Here is a 20727-nt window from a genome sequence, read left to right on the forward strand (position 1 = left end):
AGTTGGTGAGCCTCATGTGAGATAGGGGCTGTGTAACCTGATAAACTCATATCTACCCCAGCACTTACACCAGTGTCTGACACATAGTAAGCACTTAACAAATGTAATAATAATAATATTGGGTGGAAACTATATGTAGAGCCCTGAACTAGACCTCTGATCAAGCAAGAGAAGTAAAAAGCACACTCCTTGCCCTCTAAGCATTCAACAGACAATTAGTACAGTGCTCTGCACACAGCAAGCCTTCAATAAATACCATAGATTGAACAATTTAACTGTTGAAAATGCAAGTAATCTGTCAAGTGTCTGGCACATAGTAAGCACTTAACAACTACCCTAATCATCAACAGTTGTATTTACTGAGCAGTTACTCTGGGCAGACAACTGTACTAAGCTCTTAGGAGAGTACAGTAGAGGAAGTAGTCATGATCCCTCCCCTTAAAAAGCTTATCTATCAATCATTCCGTCAATCAGTGGTATTTGTTGAGCCTTTACTGTGTGCAGAGCTCTGGATTAAATGTTTGGGAGAATATAACAGAGTCATATTCCAGGTTCAAGTGCTTGGGGGGTGGAGATAGGGTGGAGAAATGAGCAATTAATCGGGGAAGAGTAAGAACATAGATAAAAGGAAGCAAGCAATTCGATAAATTATTAAACTGATTCACACATAAGAGGTAAGGTAACTGATCCAGAAAGGGGAGATCAATCTGGGAAGGCCTCCTGGGAGAGGTGGTCTTTTAGGCCGCTCTGGAGAACTGGAGAGATAAGGTTGGGTGGTGCTGAGTGGGGAGGGAGTTCCCGATAGGGAAAGATGGGATTGACTGATTGGAACAAGTGGGGAAAGCAAGGGACCGTGAGTTTTGCATGGAAGGAGCTAAACTCAGGCAAGTTCTGGGATGGGATGGGAGAAGGGGGAAGATAGGGCTGAGGGAGCCAGCTGCTAGAAAGCCAGGAAGCCAACAGGCAGCTTTCCATCTCCCAAAGCCCCATCGCTGGCCTCAGCAAGCAACCCCCACCTTCCCAGAGACCCCCTGCCTCCGCTTTCTGCTTTCCCTGTCTCGTCTCACACTGCAATGCCTTCCCCCCACCCCCACAACCTGCTTCCAGGTCAAAGACCTCATCGACAAAATCCGTGAGGTGTTCATCGAGACCCTGGAGGAGCTTCAGTGGATGGACGAAAAGTCCAAGAAGAAGGCCCAGGAGAAGGTCATTCATTCAATCATATTTATTGAACACTTCATTCAGTCGTATTTATTGAGAACTTACTGCATGCAGAGCACTATACTAAGTGCTTGGATAATACAATTCAGCAACATGTAGACCCAATCCCTGCCCATAACGGGCTCACAGTCTAGAAGGGGGAGAAAGACATCAAAACAAACAGGCATCAATAGCATCCATTTAAATACATAGAATTATAGATATATGCACATCGCTAATAAAATCAAATTTTAAATAGGTACATATATACACACACAAATCCTGTGGGGCGTGGCAGGGGGTAGACCAGAGGGAGGAAGTGGGGGCGTTGGTGGGGGGGAGCAGAGGAAAAGGGGAGCTTAGTCCTGGAAGGCCTCCTGGAGAAAGTGAGCTTTTAGCAGGGCTTTGAAGTGGGGAGGTGTGCTAGTTTGGCAGATATGAGGAGGGAGGGCATTCCAGGCCAAAAGTAGGACGTGGGCCAGGGGTCGATGGAGGGACAGGCGAGAACGAGGCACAGTGAAGAGGTTAGTGGCACCAGAGGAGCGGAGTGTGTGGGCTGGGCTGTAGAAGGAGAGAAGGAAAGTGAGGTAGGAGGGAGCAAGGGGATAGAGAGATTTGAAGCCAATAGTGAGGAGTTTTTGCTTGATATGGAGTTTGATAGGCAACCACTGTATGCGGAGCACTGTATTAAGCACTTGGAAGAGTGCAATATGACAATAAACGACATTCTCTGCCTACAATGAGCTTACAGTCTAGAGGGGACCCACAGGCTAGCAGCCTGGCAGCAATGGGCAGCAGAGGTAGCACCATGTTAGGTGGGGGGGCGGTGTCCTTGGCTTTGCTTGGGTTTTTAGTCCTGAACTCTGGAGTCTAATGCCCTCTGGGTCACCTTCTTCCCCTCAGGACCCTTGGCTTTCAGATCCTGAGGGGAACAGGCCCTTTTAGGTTAGGTTTGAAGCTGTGATAATAATAATAATGTTGGTATTTGTTAAGCGCTTACTATGTGCAGAGCACTGTTCTAAGCGCTGGGGTAGACACAGGGGAATCAGGTTGTCCCACGTGGGGCTCACAGTCTTAATCCCCATTTTACAGATGAGGGAACTGAGGCACAGAGAAGTTAAGTGACTTGCCCACAGTCACACAGCTGACAGGTGGCAGAGCTGGGATTCGAACTCATGAGCCCTGACTCCAAAGCCCGTGCTCTTTCCACTGCTCCATGCTGCTGCGGGACAGCTGCTGGCTTCAACTCAGAATGGATGAGGGCAGAGAGACCTCCCTACCTCTCCCCATCAATCATCACCATCCCTGGTGTCCACTAAGCACTGGCCACGTGCATGGTACTGTCCTAAGCACATGGGAGAGGCTACAGTCCCTGCCCCCTGATAGTTTGCAGTCTAGAGAAACCGCATTTCCTAGTGGATAGAGTACAGGCCTACGAGTCCGAGGGACCTGGGTTCTAATACTGGCTCTGCTGTATGCCTGCTGGGTGACCTTCAGCAAGTCATTTAATTTCTGGGCCTGTTACCTCATCTGTAAAATGGGGATTAAGAATGTGAGCCCCATGTGGGACAGGGATTTTGTCCCACCTGATTACCTTGTATCTCCCCAGTACTTAGATCAGTGCTTGGCACATAGTAAACTCTTAACAATTGCCATAATAATAATAATAACGGAGAAGCCAGCCAGATATAAAGACCTATGAGAAGCAGCATGACCTATGAGAGAGACCTCTGGCCTGGGAGTTAAAGAGCCTGGTTTCTAATCCTGACTCTGCCATGGGCCTGCTTGTGCAAGTCACTTAACTTCTCTGTGCCTCACTTACCACATCTGTAAAATAAGGATTCGTTGCATGTTTTTCCTCTCCTTAGACTGTGAGCTTCATGTGGAGCAGGGATTGTATCCAATTTGATGTGGATAGAGCACAGGGAGTTGGAGGGACCTAGGTTCTAATCTCAGCTCTGCCACTTGTCCACTGTGAGATCTTGGGCAAATCACTCTGTGCCTCAGTTCCCTCATCTGTAAAATGGGGATTATGACTGTGAGCCCTTTATGGGACAGGGAGCAGTTCTACCTTTGTATTTACCCCATTGCTTAGAGAAGCAGAGTGGCTCAGTGGAAAGAGCACGGGCTTTGGAGTCAGGGCTCATGAGTTCGAATCCCAGCTCTGCCACTTGTCGGCTGTGTGACTGTGGGCAAGTCACTTAACTTCTCTGTGCCTCAGTTCCCTCATCTGTAAAATGGGGATTAAGACTGTGAGCCCCACATGGGACAACCTAATTCCTCTATGTCTACCCCAGCACTTAGAACAGTGCTCGGCACATAGTAAGCGCTTAACAAATACCAACATTATTATTATTGTTATTACAGTGCCTGGCACATTGTAAACATTTATTAATAATATTAATAATAATAATGTTGGCATTTGTTAAGCACCTACTATGTGCAGAGCACTGTTCTAAGCACTGGGGTAGATAGAGGGTAATCAGGTTGTCCCACGTAAGGATCACAGTTTTCATATCCCCATTTTACAGATGAGGTTTGAGAAGTAGCATGGCCTAGTGGATAGAGCACGGGCCTGGGAGTCAGAAATTCATGGGTTGTAATCCCGGCTCTGCCGCCTATCTGCTGAGTGTCCTTGGGCAAATCACTTTACTTCTCTGGGCCTCGGTTACCTTATCTGTAAAATTGGGAATGAGACTGTGAGCCTCACGTGGGACAGGGACTGTGTCTAACCCCATTTGCTTGTGCCCACCCCAACACTCAGTATAGTGCCTGGCACATAGCTTAGTGCAAAGAGCACAGGCTTGGGAGTCAGAGGACATGGATTGTAACCCCAGCTCTGCCACTTGCCTGCTGTGTGACCTTGGGCAAGTCACTTAACTTCTCTGTGCCTCAGTTACCTCATCTGTAAAATGGGGATTAAAAGTGTGAGCCCCTGTTGGGACAACCTGATAACCTTGTATCTACCCCAGCGCTTAGAACAGTGCTTGGCACATAGTAAGCACTTAATAAATACCATGATTATTATTAACAAATATTATTATTATTACCACAATTATTGACTACAGTAAGCAGTAAACAAATATTATCATCATGATCACCATCATCTCATAAAAGGATTTATCAAGAATAGGAGCCGTGGGATGAAGAAGATGAAATGGGTAGTTGGATAAATATATTAGGGTGAAATAGCTAATGGGTGGGGTGCAAAATTTAATATCCACATGGACTAAACCATGAAGTATGGGAATAAGACATAAGGGTAGTGGCTGATTTGATATAACTTGGATATTGGGAATGAACAGGAGAAGACTTTCAAGAGGAGATGGGGTTTCAGGAAAGTCTTGAAGATGTTGAGATGTGTCTGGTGGATTTTAAGGGCCACGCTGGAGTCCCAGGTAGGGGAACGGTGGGTGTGAGGAGTCAGAGAGGTCACTCTGGCCAGTCCCATTCCTTTCTGGCCTCCTCTTTGGGCCAGGCCCCGGGTGGCTCAGGGAAAATCAAGGACTGACCTGGCTAAGCTGTCCAGGCAAGGCCACCCACTTGTGACTCAGGACTATCCCAGCTAGACTGGGATGTAGGGGTCAGCCTTAGTTCGTTGTGATTCTTTCTGGCTACAATGAACAGGTCAGTTACCCCTCCCTGCCAAAATCCTTCCAGAGTGGTAGCCTTACTTCTCTGCTGTAGCCAGCCCAGGCAGAGGGAGCATTCCCCTGTCGTTCCAGAAGGGTTCTTTGACCCGTTGAGTACCAGGGACAAGGACAGGGACAAGGGCAGGAGCAAGGCTCCCCAGGAGACCTTAGAGCCGCTGCAGCTGACCTGCTCCTCTGGGCCTGGAAAAACACTGGTTTTTCGTACTCTGCAGGCCCTGGCCATTAGGGAGCAGATTGGCTACCCGGACTACATTTTGGAAGACCACAACGACAAGCTGGACTGGGAGTATTCCAATGTAAGGACACCGTGGCTCTGGGCTCTGTGGCCCCGGCTCTAACAGGTCATTTGTCTCTGGCTGGTGAGGGGCTGGTCCCGTCCCCCCACCCTGGTCAGAGGCAGAGGACAAAGGCTGCAAACATTTGGCTTCAGCTGCTTCTCCAGTGGACTCCAGAGATTAGTCAGGGAAGAGTAAGACCATAGAAAAAAGGAAGAAAGTGATTAGATAAATTAATAAACTGATTCACATGTAAGAGATAAAGTAACTGACCAGGAAGGAGGGATCAATCAGGGAAAGCCTTCTGGGGGAGATGACCTTTTAGTCCACTCTGGAGAATGGGAGAGATAGGATTGGTTGGTGCTGAGTGTGGAGGAGTTTTTGGTTGTAATTGGTTGGGGAAAGCAAGGGACAGTTACGGGTTTTGCATGGAAGGAGCTAAGATCAAGCAGGAACTGAGGTGGGGTGGAAGAAGTGGGGAGTTAGGTCTGAGGGAGCCAGTTGTGGGAGAGCCTGGAAGCCATCAGATGGCCTGCCATTCCTCTGTCCCTGCTTCGGCTACCTGGACTACATTTCTACTCCGGCTCCACACTGATCCCCTCTGAAGATGGGAGGCTGATTAGATTTTTTTCAAGCCTCGTGCCTACATTTATTGATAGTCATAATGAAATAATTTGAATGTGTTGAGCGTCCTCTGTCATCTCTGTTCCCCACGTCTCTGGGTAGGAGAGCCAGAGGCTATAGCCCCATTTTACTGATGAATGACTGAGGCCCAGGGTGGCTAGGTGACTGGCCTGAGGTCACACAACCAAGCAGGGACAGAACTGGGACTTGAATGAGTTCTCCTGGCTGTCAGACTCTCTCCCACTGCTTCCCAGGCCTCCTCTGACCTCCCCAGAGGCCCCACCTCTTCCCTGGTAACCGGGCAGTGAGTCACTTTTCCTTCTGGCCCAGTTAAACTTCACAGAGCAAAGGTTCTTTGAGAATGTGCTGGAGAGCCTGAGAGCCAGCGCCCAGAAGAACCTGAGAAAACTGCGGGAACAGGTTGACCGAGATGTGTGAGTGTGGGGGCAGTGGGGGAGGGCAGGGGAGTTGGGGGGAGAGGGGGAGGAAGGGGGTCCGGGGATGGGGAAGACCTCCACTAGAGCTGTTTCCACTAGCAACTGGCTGCTGTCCCTCCTCCCTTCCCAAATTTCCCTCCAGAGACCCCTCCACGTGCTTGCCTCTCTCCACTCTGTGTGCCCCAGATTTGAGTCCTCCTTGACCCCAGTCTCCATCCTGGGGCATGTGCTCGCTGCCCCCAGTCCGGGCCCAGGTCTGGCCACTCCCCTGCTACGGGAAGAGGTGGGGCAGGGGTGAACCTATGGGTCTAGATTATGCTGCGGCCGCCTCCTCCCCACCCCCCGCCGGTGGACAGCGTGGGTTGAGCTCGACACCCGGCCTCCAGCCCCAAGAGAGGCCTGCACTGATGACGGGGTTTGACGGTGTAGGTGGATCATTGGGGCAGCTGTGGTCAACGCTTTCTACTCTCCAAACCGGAATCAGATCGGTGGGTGTCCTGGCTTCCGGCAGCGTTGGTGGGCCATGATCCACCGAGCCTACTCGTGCACCCCTTGCCCCCCCCAACCCACCCGCCCAGAGAGCAGGAAAACCCACCTCTTCCTGGTGGGAAAGAATGAAGACCAGAGAACCACTGCCCTGCTGGCTTTAACCCTGGAGCAATGCAGGGCTTCCTGGGTGCCTCAGTTCCCCCCTTCCCAATAAAATCCCAGGTAGAGCTCAGGAAACAGCCAGGAGCAACAGAATAGCCTGGTCTTTGAAGAGGCTGATAAATTTCTAGGAAAATATGGGTAGGGTGGGGGTAGATTCAGGCCAGAACGGTGTTCCAGGGAGTCTTACTCCAGATTAGGGGCCCAGAGGCAGCTTCCCTGGGGGTTGCCTGGGAAGGCCTCCTGGCTGAGGCAGGCAGGCAAGATGGTGCAGGTGGATAGAAGGGGAAGTAGGCAGTATCTGAGCAGTGAGCAGCTTGAAAACCAAAGCACCCTTCCCTTCCTCGCCACGGGGAGGGCTGCTGGTCCCAGCGAGGGCGGTGGAATTCCGCCAACGGTATTCCCGGGGCAGTATTCCCACAGCACTCTCCTGCTCTGTGCAGTCTTTCCGGCCGGGATCCTCCAGCCTCCTTTCTTCAGCAAGCAGCAGCCACAGGCCCTGAACTTCGGGGGGATTGGAATGGTGATTGGACACGAGATCACGCACGGCTTCGATGACAACGGTGAGGTGTGGGTGAGCAGTTGGTCTGGGGAGGGGGAGGGTGGACAGCTGGCCTGGGCCAAGGGAGAGTGGGCAGTTGAGAACTCGGAAGGCAGATGATACCCAAATTAACATCTCCAGCCCTGATCTCTCTCACTCTCTGCAGTCTCTTATTTCCTCCTGCCTTCAAGACATCTCTACTTGGATGTCCCCCAGTCACTCCAAGCTTAACATGTCCAAAATAGAACTCCTTATCTTCCCACCTGTCATCCCCTTAACTATCTCATCTCTGTAGATGACATTACCGCCCTTCCTGCCTCACAAGTCTGTAACCTTGACACTATCCTTGATTCCTTTCTCTCATGCATCCCACATATTCAATCCATCACTAAATCCTGTTGGTTCCACCTTCACAACTTTGCTAAAATCCCCCCTTTCCTCTCCAGCCAAACTGCTACCACATTAATACCACATTAGGGAAGCAGCGTGGCTCAGTGGAAGGAGCACGGGCTTGGGAGTCAGAGGTCATCGGTTCGAATCCCTGCTCTGCCGCTTGTCAGCTGTGTGACTGTGGGCAAGTCATTTCACTTCTCTGTGCCTCAGTTACCTCATCTGTAAAATGGGGATTAAGACAGTGAGCCTCATGTGGGACAACCTTATTACCCTGTATACCCCAGCACTTAGAACAGTGCCCTGCACATAGTAAGCGCTTAACAAATACCAACATTATTATTATTATTAATACAATCACTTGTCCTACCCGACCTTTATTACTGTAACAGCCTTCTTGCTGACCTTTCAGCCTCCTGTTTCTTTCCACTCCAGTTCATACTTCACTCTGCTGCCCGGATCATTTTTCTACAGAAACGCTAAGGCCATATTTCCTCACTCCTCAAGAAACTCCAATGGTAGCTCATCTACCTCCACATCAAAAGAAAAAAAAAATACTCCTCACCATTGGCTTCAAAGCAGTCAGTCACCTTGCCTCCTCCTACCTCACCTTGCTACTCCCCTACAATAACCAGCCCGCACACACTGCTCCTCTATTGCTAACCTTCTCACTGTGCCTCGATTTTGTCTATCTCGCCAATGACCCCTGGCCCACATTCTGCTTCTGGCCTGGAACGCCATCGCTCCTCAAGACCTACAGATAATTATTCTCCCCTTCTTCAAATCCTTACTGAAGGCATGTCTCCTCCACAAGACCTTCCTTAACTAAGCCCTCCTTTCCTCATCTGCCACTCTCTTCTGCTTCGCCCTGACTTGCTCCTTTTATTCAACCCCCTCCCAACCCCAAAGCACTTATATGCATATCTGTAATTAATTTGTATTAATGTCTGTCTGTAGACATTAGACTGTAATGTAGAAATTAGACTGTCTGAAGAAATTAGACTGTAGGCTAGACTGTAAGCTCACTGTGGGAAGGGAATGTGTTGGTTTATTGTTATTTTGTACTTTCCCAAGCGCTTAGTATAATGTTATGCACAGTAAGTGCTCAGTACATATGATTGAATGAATGAACTTAACAAATAGCACAGTTATTACTGGGTGGCTTTCATTCAATTATTTACTGAGTGCTTACTGTGTGCAGAGCACTGAACCAAGAGCTTGGGAGAGTACAATCCAACAATAAACAGACATGCATGTAGAGCACTATACTGAGCATCTGGGAAGCGACCAGAAGAAGAAAAGGTGTTATTCCGGCCCTCAAGAAACTTGCAATATAATGGGGGAGACATAAAATAGACACAAAACTTTATGGTTAAGAGGGAGAGGGGCCAACTACCACCAGCAGTATGACTGAGAGCTTACAGTTATTATATATAGTTACTATAGTGGTGTTTAAATGCCAGGCACTGTACTAAACTCTGGGGTGGATACATGCAAATCGGGTTGGACACAGTCCCTGTCCCTCATGGGGCTCACTGTCTTCATCCCAATTTTAAAGATGAAGTAACTGAGGCTCCGAGAAGTGAAATGACTTGTCCAAGGTCACCCAGCAGACAAGTGGCAGAGCCGGGATTAGAGCCCAGGTCCTTCTGATTCCCAGGCCTGTGCTTTACCCACTAGGCAATGCTGCTTCTACTAAGCTATTCTGCTTCTGCGTGCCAGTCACTGTACTAAGCACATGGGAGGGCACAGTAAAGTAGGAAAACATGCTCTGCGGCCTGGAGGAGCTCTCATTGTAGGCCAAAAGCAAATCCAGGAATTCCCAGGTACTTGGAGTATGGCAAGCTCATCAAAGAAGCTCCCCTGGAGGAGGTGGTTCCGTTGGAATGTTGCAGGGGAGGGCTGGGCCTGGTGGATTGTGAGGAAGGAGGGAATGGAACGGGAGCAGGAGCAGCAGATTGAGGTTGCTGCAGGGGAGAGTGGAGAGTGAGGGAGGTGGGGAGAAGGGAGGGCGTCAGCCATGGGAGGCCCGGCCTCTGAACCTGCCCTTGGCCGTGACTCAGGCAGAAACTTCGACCAGGACGGGAACATGCTGGACTGGTGGAGCGGCTTCTCGGCGGAGCACTTCAAGGAGCAGTCGGGCTGCATGGTCCAGCAGTACGGGAACTACACCTGGGACCTGGCCGGCGGGCAGAACGTCAGTGCCGCCTAGGGGATCGCTGACTGCGGGCTTGGGGGCCGGGAGCTCAGGGGCTGGGGGTTGGGGATGGGATGTGGGAGGGCTCAGGACTGGGAGCTAGAAGCTGGAACTGGGGAGCAGTTCAGGACCAAAGGCCAGGGGGTTGGTGGGCTTGGGACCAGACTTACTAGGTTTGATGTCTGTCTCCCCCCCTTCTAGTCTCTAAGCCCGTTGTGGGTTGGGATTGTCTCTCTATTGCTGAATTGTACTTTCCAAGTGCTTAATACAGTGCTCTGCACACAGTAAGTGCTCAATAAATATGATTGAATGAATGAATGAGCAGCTCAGAGCCAAAGGGCCAGGGAGTAGGGTGAGCTTGGGGTCAGAAGCAGCTCAGAGCCCAGGAGTCGGGAGATGGGGGCGTTCAGGACAAGGAGCAGGTCAGGACTGGTAATTCAAGGCTGTAGAGCACGGGATGTGGAGCAGCTTGGACATCAGGGGCTTGGGGGCCAGTGGTCAAAAGCCCACCTGCTTTTATCCGCAGGTCAGCGGGATCAGCACGCTAGGAGAAAACATTGCCGACAATGGAGGCGTCCGACAGGCTTACAAGGTATATGGAAACCTCCCTGTGGTTCAGCAGGGAGACCCTGGGACCCCCTGCCTGTTCTGGTATCCCCTTAAATCCATCAATCTAGGGTATTTGTTGAGTACCTACTGTGTGCAGAAGACTGTATTGAGCACCTACGGTGTTCAGCGTGATATACTGTTTATTTTGAGCTGAGTGCTGTACAACTGTACAACTGCTTGGGAGGGTACACCAGAAGCAAAAAGACCCAGTGGTTGCCCTGGTGATCACTCAACCTTGTGCTAAAGGGTGGGCCATGCATAGAGAAGTGGCATGGTCTAGTGGATGGAGCACGGGCCTGAAAGTGAGAAGGATCTGGGTTCTAATTCCAGTTCCTCCATGTGTCTGCTGTGTGACCTTGGGCAAGTCACTTCACTTCTCTGGGCCTCAGTTATTTCTTCTGTAAAATGGTGATTAAGATTGTGAGCCCCATGTGGGACAAGAACTGTGGCCAACCCAATTTGTTTGTAATTCCACCCCAGTATTCAAAGCAGTTTTTAGCACATAGTAAGCGCTTAACAAATACCACAATTATTATTTTTATTTATTATTACCATCCAACACCTCTGACTGTCCCCTCTTCCTCCCTGACTCTCCTTCCAATGACCCAGCACAGATCATCCATCACTCCCTGACTCTCTCCAGTGACCCAGCATCAACCCTTGTCCATGGGTCTGTCCAAACCCCTCTGGACCTGCTAGTGTTTCCTGCTACACAGTTTCTTGTAGGAACAGATTCCCTGTGCTCACACCTTGCTCATTCATTCAATCGTATTGATTGAGTGCTTACTGTGTGCATCGCATTGTCCTAAGCACTTGGGAGAATATGGTACAACAATACATAAACATACTCCCTGTGCACAACGACCTTACAGTCTAGAGGGGGAAACAGACACTAATATAAATAAATAAATTACATATATGTACAGTGGGGGTTGCCTCTCCCTGGTGTTGAAGAACTTGGGGAGCAGTGATTTTTACATGGGCCCTGTCTATCTCCTTCTCAGTTCTCTAAACTCTAATTCTGTCCATCCCCACTCAGACACCGTCTATCTAACCTGAAGTGTATTTTCTCAATCAATTAGTCAATCAGTGGCATTTATTGAGCACTGACTGTGTGCAGAGCACTGAACTAAAGCTCTTGGGAAACTACATTGTGATAGAGGTGGTAGACACATTTCCTGCCCATAAGGAACTTGTGGTCAGCAGGGGGAAACAGACATTAAAATAAATTACGGATAGGAGAAACAGCAGAGTAAAGGTTATGGACATAAATGCTGTGAGGTTGGGGTGAGGCCAGAGTTAAAGCAGTTGGAGATGGATGAGTTCGGCCTGGTGTCTGGATTTCCACCAGCAGTGCTCTGCAGCTCACACACAGGAGGGGAAAAAAAAGAACTGTGGGGGTGATCCAAGACTGTGGGTTGGTAATGTGAGATTGGCGGGGGAACAGGAGAGCGAGGAAATTGCATTCAGTGTTCTGTTCATAATAGGCACCCAGGACAGAGCACAACTCCCTGGTAGAACCCAATAAGTTGCTCTACATCAAGTAGGCGACCAGTAGAGTGCTCTGCATTTAGGATGTTTTGGTAAAGGGTGGATAAGACCTCGGGAATGGAAAATGTAGCCCTCTTTCATGAGAGAGCCCAGTGACAATGGGGCCTTTGACTCAATGGTGGCTCTTTCCTGGAGGGCCCGCAGCCACTGCGATCCAAAGAAGGATAGGGTAACAGAATAATAATAATTATTATTATTATTATGGTATTTGTTAAGTGCCAGGCACTGTGCTAAGCACTGGGGTGGTTACAAGCAGTTCAGGTTGGACACAGTCCCTGTCCCACGTGGGGCTCACAGTCTTAATCCCCATTTTACAGATGACGTAACTGAGGCCCAGAGAAGTTAAGTGACTTGCCCTAAATCATACAGCTGACAAGTGGTGGAGCCAGGATTAGAACCCATGACCTCTGACTCCCAAACCCAGGCTCTTTCCACTGAACCACTGAACTCTTCACACCGAAACGTTGCTGGGTATGGAATGTGGGGATTTCCTTTTTTTATGCTATTTGTTAAACACTTATGCCGGTCACTGTACTAAACTCTGGAGTAGTTACAAGATAGCCAGGTTGGACACACTTTCTGTCCCGCATAGGGCTCTCAGTCTTAATCCCCATTTAATAGATTGAGGGAACCTTAAGGCACAGAGAAGTGAAGTGACTTGCCTATGATCACACTGCAGGCAAGGGACAGAGTCAGGATTAGAGAAGCAGCATGGTTTACTGGACAGAGCACAGGCTTGTGAGTCGGAAGAACCTGGATTCTAATCCCGGCTCCGCCAAGTGTCTGCTGTGTGACCTCGAGCAAGTCACTTCTCTGTACCTCATTTCCTCATTTCCTCATCTGTAAAATGGATTAAGAGTGGGAGCCCCATGTAGGACAACCTGATTAATTTGTATCTTCCCCAGTGTTTAGAGCAGTATTTGACACCTTGTAAGCACTTAACAAGTACCATAATAATCATTATTATTATTATTAGAACCTAGGTCCTTCTGACTCCCAGGCTCGAACTCCATCCATTAGGCTAGGCTGTTTTTCAAGCAGAGGGTGGGAAGGAAGAAGGGATAGAGGAAGGGCTGTTGTAGTTGAGCAGCTGATTGGTTTTCATTTGCAGAGCAGTTTGGAAAAAGTGTGATTCCAATCCCGGGTCTGATCCTGACCCCACCCCTCCGCCCCCACCCCTGATTTTGGAGAAGAATACCAGATGGGAGGGAAGTGACAGGAACATTAACTTGTCTTCCTAGTCTCAGTAGTGCTAAAAGCGGAAAATTGGCCCATTAATGTAGAACAATGCCAGATAATGGATGTAACATCCGTGCCTGGCTATTATCTGTTTCTTGGGAACCTTCACCTGGAAGCTTGGCAGCTGTCAGCACAAGAAGAGATTAACCCATTGTGTGTGGGGGGGGGGAGGGGTGAGTGTCATAACTATATTTGTTAAGTACTATGTGCAGGCTGTTCTAAGTACTGGGGTAGATAATAGTATTAATTGTCATATTAATATGTGCCACGCACTGTACTAAGTGCTGGGTGGACATGAGCATATCTGGTTGAACACAGTCTCTGCCCCACTTGGAGCTCATAGTTTCCATCGTCATTTGCAGAAGAGGTAACTCAGGCCCAGAGAAGTGACTTGCCCCAGGTCACGCAGCAGACAAGTGACAGAGCTGGGATTAGAACCCATGACCTTCTGACTCCCAGGCCCTTGCTCTAACCACTATGGCCTGCTGCAAGATAATCAGTTTAGACACAGTCCCTGTCCCACTTGGGGCTCACGATCTCAATCCCCATTTTATAGATGAAGTAACTAAGGCACAGAGAAGTTAACAGACTTGCCTGAGGTCACACAGCAAACAAGTGGGGAAAGATGTGTTTGTGCGAATTTTGAAAGTATTATCTTCAAACTTCAATCAATAGATAGTACTGATTGAGCATACTAAGTGACTGGGGGAGCCTGACATGTACAATCCATTCATAGATAGTTGGAAAAGAAACAATGTTATGGCTGTGGATAAAGTATTGCAGGAAAAACAGATAAATAAGTGGATTAACAGAGTTTGAGGTATGTGTAAGACCAATGGGTATCCCCTTGTCCTTGGGGGCTAGGACTAATCAGAGTCCACTCAAAGTTCATTGGTGTCAAATCCTTCCAAGGCCTAGCCTCAATCTCTGCAGGGAACAACCTCCCTACTATCATCTCAGAAGCAGTGTGACCTAGTCAGTCACTCATTCATGTTACTGAGTGCTTACTGTGTGCAGAGCAGTGTATTAAGTGCTTGGGAGAGTACAAAATAACAATAAACAGATACATTCCCTAACCACAACGAGCTTACAGGCTAGAGAGACATTAATATAAATAAATTATAGACATGTACATAAGTGCTGTGGGGCTGGGAGGGGGAAAAGAACAAAGCCAGCAAGTCAGGGTGATGCAGAAGAGAGAAGATGAAAGGAGGACTTAATCAGGGAAGGTCTCTTGGAGAAGATGTGCCTTCAATAAGGCTTTGAAGGTGGAGAGAGTAATTGTCTGATAGATAAGAGCAAGGGGGGCGTTTCAGGCAAGAGCAGGATGTGGGCGAGAGGAAGGGGGCAAGATAGATGAGATTGAGGTGTGGGGAAAAGGATAGTATTAGAGGAGTGAAGTGTGTGAGCTGGATGGTAGTAGGAGAGTGATGAGGTAGGGGGCAAGATGAATGAGTTCTTTAAAGCCAGTGGTAAGGAGTTTCTGTTTGTTGTGGAGATGGATGGGCAACCACTGGAGTTTCTTGAGGAGAGGGGATACATGGTCCTAATGTTTTTGTAGAAAAATGATCCAGACAGCAGAATGAGATATAATAATTATGGTATTTGTTAAGCACTTACTATGTGCCAAGCACTGTTCTAAGCTCTGGGGTAGATACAAGGTAATCAAGTTGTCCCAGGTGGGGCTCACAGTCTTAATCCCCATTTTACAGGTGAGGGAATTGAGGCACAGAGAAGTGACTCGCCTAAGGTCACAAAGCACACAGGTGGCAGAGCCGGGATTAGAACCCATGGCCTGCGGACTCTTAGGCCCATGCTCTATCCACTACACCATGGACGGGAGCGGAGAGACAAAGGAGGCAGGGAGATCAGCAAGGAGGCTGATACAGTAATTAAAACTGGATAGGGTGAGAAATTGGATTAAAGTGATAGTTTGGATGGAGAGGAAAGGGTGGATTTTAGCAAAATTGTGAAGGTGGAGCTGACAGGATTTAGTGATGGACTGAATATATCGATCGAATGAGAGAGAAGAGTCAAGGATAATGCCAAGGTTATGGGCTTGTGCAACCGAAAGGATGATGGTGCTTTCTTCAGTGATGGGAAAGTTAGGGGAGGACAGGGTTTGGGTGTGAAGGAGTTTGTTTTAAACATATTAAGTTTGAGGTGACAGCAGGACATCCAAGTAGAGCAGTCTTGAAGGCAGGAGGAAATGTGAGACTGCAGAGAGGGAGAGAGATCAGGACTGGAGATGTAGATTTGAGGGTCACCTGCATAGAAGTGGTAGTTGAAACCATGAAAGTGATTTGAGTTCTGCAAGAAAGTGGGTATAGATGGAGAATAGAAGGGGACTCAGTCCTGAAGCTAGGGAGACCTCCAGAGTTAGGGGGTGGGAGAGAGAGGAGGAGCCCGAAAAAAGACACTGAGAATGAACGACCAGAGAGATAGGAGGAGAATCAGGAGAAGACAGTGTCAGGGAAGCTAACGAAAGAGCACAGACCTTGGAGCCAGAGGTACGGATCTAATCCCAGCTGTCAGTTGCCTGCTATGTGACCTTGGGCAAATCACTTCACTTCTCTGTGCCTCAGTTTCCTATCTATAGTGTGAGGATTAAATTCTGTTCTTTCTCCTACTTAGACTGTGAGCCTCATGTGGGACAGGTACTGTGTCCAAACTGATCAACTTTAACGGTGCTTGATGCACAGTAAGCACTGAACAAATACCATTATTACTATTATCTTGGAACTTTCACGCTCAGAACTTCTTCTTGCCCCTTTGAACACATCATTTTACAAATTATAGTATTCATTCAATTCAATTCATTCAGTTTACTATTCTTCCTGTTGGTAAATTATCTTATTGTCTCCTCCATTCAGTCAATCAATCAAGAGAAGCATTGTGGCTTAGTGAAAAGAGCATGAGCTTAGGAGTCAAAAGTCTGGGGTTTGAATTCTGGCTCTGCTACTTGTCAACTGTGTGTGACTTTGGGCAAGTCACTTAACTTCTCTGTGCCTCATTTAACTCATCTGTAAGATGGGGATTAAGACTGTGAGCCCCTTGTGGGACAATCTGATAACCTTTTATCTACCCCAGCGCTTAGAACAGTGCTTGGCACATAGTAAGCCCTGAAGAAATACCATCATCATCATCGATCAATTAATTAGTCCATAGTATTTATTAAGTGCCTATTCTGTGCTTAACTCTGCACTAAACCCTTGGGAGAATGTGATATTGTTCTCTCCCAAGTGCTGAGTACAGTGGTCTGTACATAAGTGCTCAATTAATACCATTGATTGATTGATTAATCCCTGCCTTCTAGTCAAGTCAAGTTCCAGTCAAGTGGACCTGGGAGCTCAAAGGTCATGGGTTCTAGTCCCCGCTTTGCCACTTTTCTGCTGTGTGATCTTGGGCAAGTCACTTCACTTCTCTGGGCCTCAGTTCCCTCATCTGTAAAATGGGGATTAAGACTGTGAGCCCCACCTGGGACAACCTGATTACCTTGTATCTACCCCAGAGCTTAGAACAGTGCTTGGCACATAGTAAGCGCTTAACAAATAACATACTGCTGTCTGGATCATTTGATCCACTTGACTGGATCCAGGCAAGTGGAGGACCCAGAGGATAAGTTCCTTGTGAACAGAGTATGTGTTCCTTCCCTCTTTGTGTTTCCCAAGTGTCTGGTACACTGCCCTGCACCAACTGGATGCTCAGCTACCACTACTACTGCTAATATTACTTCTTCTACTAGTCAGTCAGTCGCTTGTATTTATTGAGTACTTACTGTGGGCAGAACACTGTATTAAGCACTCAGCGTAGTACAGTATGACACTTTCCCTACCTACAACAAGTTTACAGTCCAGAGGGGGAGACAGACAATATAATTTGTTGCCAAATTGTACATTCCAAGAACTTAATACAGTGCTCTGCACATCGTAAGCGCTCAATAAATACTATTGAATGAATGAATGTAAATAAATAAGCTACAGCTATGTACGGAAGTGTAGAAGTAGCGTGGCTCCGTGATAAGAGCCTGGGCTTGGGAGTCAGAGGTCATGGGTTCTAACCCCGACTCCACCACTTGTCAGCTGTGTGAGTCTGGGAAAGTCACTTGGCTTCTCTGTGCTTCAGTTACCTCATATGTAAAATGAGGATGAAGACTGGGAGCCCCATGTGGGACAACCTGATCACCTTGTATCCCCCCAACGCTTAGAACAGTGCTTTGCACATAGTAAGGGCTTAACAAATACTATTATTATTATTATTATTGTAAGTGCTGAGGATGAATAAAGAGAGCGAGTCAAGGAGATATAGAGGGGAGTGGGAGAGAGGAAAGGAGGGTTTAGTCAGGGAAGGCCTCTTGGAGATGTGCCTTCAATAAGGCCTTGAAATTTGGGAGCGGAATTGTCTGTCGGATATGAAGTGGGAGAGTGTTCCAGACCAGAGGCAGGTGGTGGGTGAGAAATTGGCAGCAAGATAGACAAGATCAAGCTGCAGTGAGCAGATTAGTATTAGAGGAGAGGAGTGAAGTGTGCGGGCTGGGTTGTAGTAGAGCAGTGAGGTGAGGTAGGAGGGGGCAAGGGGATTGAGTGCTTTAAAGCCAATGGTGAGGAGTTTCTTTTGAATGAAGAGGTGGATGGGCAACTAGAACTACTATTCATTCATTCATTTGTATTTATTGAATGCTTACTACGTGCAGAGCACTGTACTAAGCATTTGGAATGGACAATTCGGCAACAGATAAAGACCATCCCTGCCCAATGACGGGCCCATAGCCTAAACAGGGGAGACAGACAGCAAAGCCAAACAGAACAGAGCAAAACCAGACAACATCATCAAGATAAATAGAATCAAGGAGATATACACCTCATTAACAAAATTAATTGGGTAATGAATAATATAAACAAATGAGCACAGTGCAGAGGGGAAGGGGGAAGAGCAGAGGGTGGGGGGGAGGGGGAGAAGAGGGAAAAGGGGGGGCTCAGTCTCTAGTACTACTACTATCTCTAGTGTAAGCTTCCAAGCATTTAGTCACTGACTACAGAGAACTTATTGAGTGGTCTGTTGACATGTGAGAAAGCCCAGCAGCCCCTGTCCTGTGCCCTGCAGGCTTACCTGAAATGGCTGGAGCGAGAAGGGGAGGAGCCCAGGCTACCGGGCCTCAACCTGACGCATAAACAGCTTTTCTTCCTCAACTTTGCCCAGGTAGGGACCCTCCGGCCCCGGTTTCATGGGGAAGACTCCTCCCCCCCAGCCACCCACCAGTGCCCCTCTGAGCCTTCCCGCCCCTGCTCCTTCGTCTGAGGAGAGAGTCTGTGCTGAACTCTAGCTCTGGTGGGACCAGTTCTGGGAGACGGGGGGATGAGGAAGAGACACTACCTTTGCTCTTGAGGGGCTGACCAGCTGATGACACATACCCACACACACGCTGTTGTGGAAGCTGGAGGACATGGGCAGGGATCGAGGGAGGACAAGACAGAGTCTTTGTCCTCCAGGCTTGATGGGGGCTCCAAGTCCAAAGATATACACAGACATGCTCTCTTGTTCTCTTGCTCTCTCACTCTGGATTGGTCACTCACTCTAGTTTTCCCTCCCACCCCCGTGACCTCTATCACTCTCCCAGGGTTTCCAACCTGACTGAAAGCAAGTTAATCAGGTCCTGAAGGGGAAAGTTCCCCAGCCCTGTGGTAGAGCCCTCTCCACTAGCCAATTCAGGGTCCAGGGCAGGAGCCAGGTTTTCTCTAGGGCATCTGTGATGGTGTGAGGGAGGCAGGTGGGCAAGGGAGGGCGGAGAAGGCTTCCCACGATCCCCAGATCTGGCTGCCACCCTACTGGCCAGATCAACCCCAATCCTAGCCAAGTGAGGGTGACCCCTCCCCCCTCCCTCCACCTCCCACCCTATGTGAATCTTCAGACCTCGCCCCCAGGTCTGGTGCGGCTCTTACAGGCCGGAATATGCCATCCAGTCCATAAAGACGGATGTCCACAGCCCCCTCAAATACAGGTAAGTGTCCAGACAATGTCACCTCCTGCCTTTTACCAGAGGCAGTGGGGGAGGATCCAGAGAGATTTGGTGAAAAGAGGCTGCCCACATACCCCTTTTAGTGGGGACTGATTTTAACAGAAAAGGAGTTTGGATATCTGGGTGCTGAAGTTGGCAGGTACTGCCAGAAGTCATGTCATCCAGCCCCCTTCCTCTGAGCAAACTCACACCTAGTTCCACCCCAGACAGTAGACTGCATCATCCCATTGCTGGCCCGGGGCCTGGTAGGGCAGCAGTTCTCCTTTATGTCTAACCTAAATTGCTCTTGCTGCAGTTTGGTCCCATCCTGTTTTGGGGAGAATGATAGCTTCATCAGGGCAGGGCCAGGGGAGGAAGGAGCCTAGTCTTGGGGGTGGCAGGATCGAGTCTCCAGAGTGGGGATAGGAGTGAGGCAATCTTGGCAGCAAAATCTCCAAGACTGACTCCCACCAAGGTGAGGTCCACCTGAGTCTCCTGTCACTTTTCCCTTCCCCCACCTCTGAACCCACCTCGCAGAACCCTTTGTAACCACCCCCCGGTGTTTCCTGCTTCCCTCCCCGGCCCTGTGCCCCGCAACCCATTTTGTGCTGCACAGAGTGGTTGGATCCTTGCAGAACTTTGAGGCTTTCTCAGATGCCTTCCACTGTCCAAAGGGCACAGTCATGCACCCCCCAGAGAAATGCCGAATCTGGTAACCACAGAGCACCGTGGCCCAGACGTACCAGCCCGGCTCCAACCCCTGCTGCTCCGGGATCCAAGCCCTCAAGAGAACTTGAGACATTCAACTTTGCTCCTTCCCCTTGGGGAGAGGGTACCCCAGAACCTTGACTCTAGAAGCGGCCAGGCCGGACCGGATCCCGTTGAGCAGCACAGAGAGATGTTCAGAGAGACTGTGAACATCCTGGGGTGGGGCGGTGGCCCAGGACCCCCAGATTTTACTCCAGCACCACTGCTGCCAGGCCATGAGGACAGGAGGAGCCGGTGTTCAACAGGGCCTTTGACGGGGGCTTGGACAACTGTAGTGTCCTCTACGAGAGGCTCCGGGCCTCCCCACCCCAGCCTTGATCTGCACCACATTGACTGATTTTCCACTGTGGCTGAATGTTCCAAGACTTCATTTCCCATGGAGCTCGCTCTTCTGTGCCCAACGTCGCTCTGCTGGCCTGCCCCCTGCCCCCACTGTGCTCCCAGCCCACAGGCGGCTCTGCTTCGGCCGGAGAAATCTGGCCCTTCCACACCCCCACCTTTTTTCCGGTGTATCCTGTGACTATCAGAGAGACTACTGCTGATGGAAGCTAAGTAAAATGGGAAAGAGGTATGGCTTTTCCGGCCTGGAGTCACTTCTCT

General features: G+C 49.1%; 1 protein-coding gene across 4 annotated transcripts in view; it reads left to right on the forward strand.

Annotated features, from left to right (window-relative positions):
- The window catches only part of MMEL1 (membrane metalloendopeptidase like 1), a 65877-nt gene extending 45175 nt beyond the window's left edge, over positions 1-20702 (forward strand). For 3 of the 4 annotated variants that reach the window (XM_029066812.2, XM_029066810.2, XM_029066814.2), the window contains 10 exons: positions 1108-1206; positions 5066-5149; positions 6083-6186; positions 6619-6677; positions 7281-7400; positions 9832-9965; positions 10492-10557; positions 18468-18563; positions 19286-19362; positions 19976-20702. In XM_029066812.2, the coding sequence (XP_028922645.1) occupies positions 1108-1206; positions 5066-5149; positions 6083-6186; positions 6619-6677; positions 7281-7400; positions 9832-9965; positions 10492-10557; positions 18468-18563; positions 19286-19362; positions 19976-20075 (939 nt within the window). In that variant the 3' untranslated portion in view covers positions 20076-20702. Of the gene's footprint in view, positions 1-1107; positions 1207-5065; positions 5150-6082; positions 6187-6618; positions 6678-7280; positions 7401-9831; positions 9966-10491; positions 10558-18467; positions 18564-19272; positions 19363-19975 lie in introns of all 4 variants that reach the window. The other variant, XM_029066813.2, reaches the window with a different exon arrangement.
- The last annotated feature ends 25 nt before the right edge of the window (positions 20703-20727 follow it).

This window comes from Ornithorhynchus anatinus, chromosome 5 (genome assembly GCF_004115215.2).
Source record: "Ornithorhynchus anatinus isolate Pmale09 chromosome 5, mOrnAna1.pri.v4, whole genome shotgun sequence".
NCBI classification, from domain to species: domain Eukaryota; kingdom Metazoa; phylum Chordata; class Mammalia; order Monotremata; family Ornithorhynchidae; genus Ornithorhynchus; species Ornithorhynchus anatinus.